The sequence below is a fragment of the Pundamilia nyererei genome, unplaced genomic scaffold, assembly GCF_000239375.1.
Source record: "Pundamilia nyererei isolate P.nyererei 1_Seehausen unplaced genomic scaffold, PunNye1.0 scaffold00101, whole genome shotgun sequence".
Classification (NCBI taxonomy): Eukaryota; Metazoa; Chordata; class Actinopteri; order Cichliformes; family Cichlidae; genus Pundamilia; species Pundamilia nyererei.
In genome coordinates, this window is record NW_005187502.1 from 2165451 (window position 1) to 2167532 (window position 2082).

Below are 2082 nucleotides of genomic sequence, written 5' to 3' on the forward strand. Positions count from 1 at the left end.
CAAAAAACCGTTACAGAAGCAAACATTTTTGTTCTCACAAGAGACAAAAACAAAAAAGCACTCTCACAAACAAAGACACAAGCGAGACTGATAACTGACCCAGATGGTAACAGATGTTGCATTGTTAAAAGGAATTCAGGGACATTCAAGTGTCAGCGTGTGGGTTTGTGAGCTGTACTTTGTGGCTCTGGCCCGTTTTACATGTCACAAGATTGAATCACACACAACATGACGAGCAGGTGTCCACTGTCCTCACAGAGATATGCTGGCTACACACACCATGAAGTCGTCCCCAGAAAAAGCAAACTTGTTAATCCATTTTTTTGGCCATCATTAATTTTCACAACAACCTGCTCTCTTCTTTTCACACACAGAATTATTCACCACCCTTCCATATGCTGAACTCAAAGTGCACACAAAACACAGCATGAACAACACAGCAGAGCCTTTTTCCATCAGCCTAACACTGTTTAACTCCACATTAGTGGTGGTCTCTGTCCTACCTTGTCATTGAGGTCTAAGACATAAGTGCTGTGCCTCCACTTAGTGAGGACAATGGGCTCCGGCTGCTTTCTCTCCAGGCTGCGACTCTTAGGAACCTCGCCAGGCTGAGGGGAGATGTTGTACTGCAACGACAGAGACAAGTGGTGATGTTTACAGTCCAGATGTTTTTCTAACAGACTTCAGATTCCCTTTCCCTACCTCTCCTTTTACTGTCCACAGGATCATTGGACAGAGGAACTTTCCTTACACAGCAGGCATTGTTTACAGTAAAGTCCACTGACTGTACCTGCGTGTGCACTGGACCACTGTTTACTCACTCTGCAAACGAAGCGGTCTATTCTGATCGCCTCTAAAGCCTCCAGATTAGGTGGTAAAGTGCCACTAATAGCCAGTCACTTAGAGTTCAACGTAAACTTGGCTCTTCCGTGAGCTCTCAGAACTTCATCCACTTACAACAACAGGACTGGTCTCAACACTGCTAGGATGAGGCAAAGTGTGTTACAGTGCAGTGGTGCCAGGTGATGTAATACGACAAGACTTGTCATTGTCACAGGAAGGAACCTGCATTAAGTGGTGGATGTCTGATGTAAAGAGCGAAGACAAAGCACACGGACAACCAAGTTCATCATGTAATCTTACCTTAGGCAATTCCCACTCTGACCTGGAGCCATCAGCGCTGTAGTAGTAGGGTCGGCCTTGTTCGTCCACATGTTTTATCCACTGTAAACATAAACACTGGTCAGCTGCAAATAAAGAAAAAGCATCTGATGGAAGTGCAGTCGCTAAGGGTGACAGGTGAGGTCACCCGAACTCTTTTAAGCACAATCAAAATCAGATTCCACCTTCTCCTGTGTGTATTCAGACACATAGAGGGTGTGTCCATGTTCATCCAGCTCTTCAGACCAGCCTCTAGGGGGTGACCCATACTGGCTGTCAGACTGACTGGAGTGGGTGCTGTGGCAGTTTTCCTCTGAGGACAGTGGCTGTGGAGAAAGAAGGACAGCAAAGAAGACCTTAAAGCAAAGAACTGGCTGAACCAAGGGTCACACGTATGACCACATGGCAAGTTTGTTCTAACAGGACACAAAGTTATAGTCAACCAAAGTAAAAACTGGCTGCTGAGTATAAAACTCCAACATGTGAGTTACAGTGGATGTTATGCACTTCAGCAGCATCTCCATGGCTTCATGTTGATATCACTGTAAGGTACAACACCAACATTTAAAAGGTTCTCAAGTAGTTTTCAGCATCAATCATCTTGCCCAACTGTAGGCAAGAATGTAAAACTGTAAACATCATGTAAACATTTTAATGCAAAATGCTGCAGCTACACTACTTATGAGGACTACAAAGAAAGAGCATATTTCGCCAGTATCAGCTTCTCTTCATTAGGTTCCTGTTGAATCCCCCTCCTCACATATAAGGTCTTGAAAAAATCAGCCCCCATCTTATCTTAAAGACCTCATAGTACTGTATGACCCCGATACAACCACTTTGACTGCAGGCTTACTTTTGGTTTCTAAAATATTTAAAAGTAGAATGGGAGGCAGAGCCGTCAGTTTTCAGGCCCCTCTTCTT

At 44.4% G+C, this 2082-nt stretch overlaps 1 protein-coding gene across 1 annotated transcript in view; it reads right to left on the reverse strand.

Annotated features, from left to right (window-relative positions):
• The window catches only part of arhgap12b (Rho GTPase activating protein 12b), a 62369-nt gene that overhangs the window by 8294 nt on the left and 51993 nt on the right, over positions 1-2082 (reverse strand). The window contains exons 4-6 of the mRNA XM_005740590.1: positions 1347-1487; positions 1144-1224; positions 504-626 (exon numbers count right to left, since the gene is read on the reverse strand). Of these exons, the coding sequence (XP_005740647.1) occupies positions 504-626; positions 1144-1224; positions 1347-1487 (345 nt within the window). The remainder of the gene's footprint in view (positions 1-503; positions 627-1143; positions 1225-1346; positions 1488-2082) is intronic.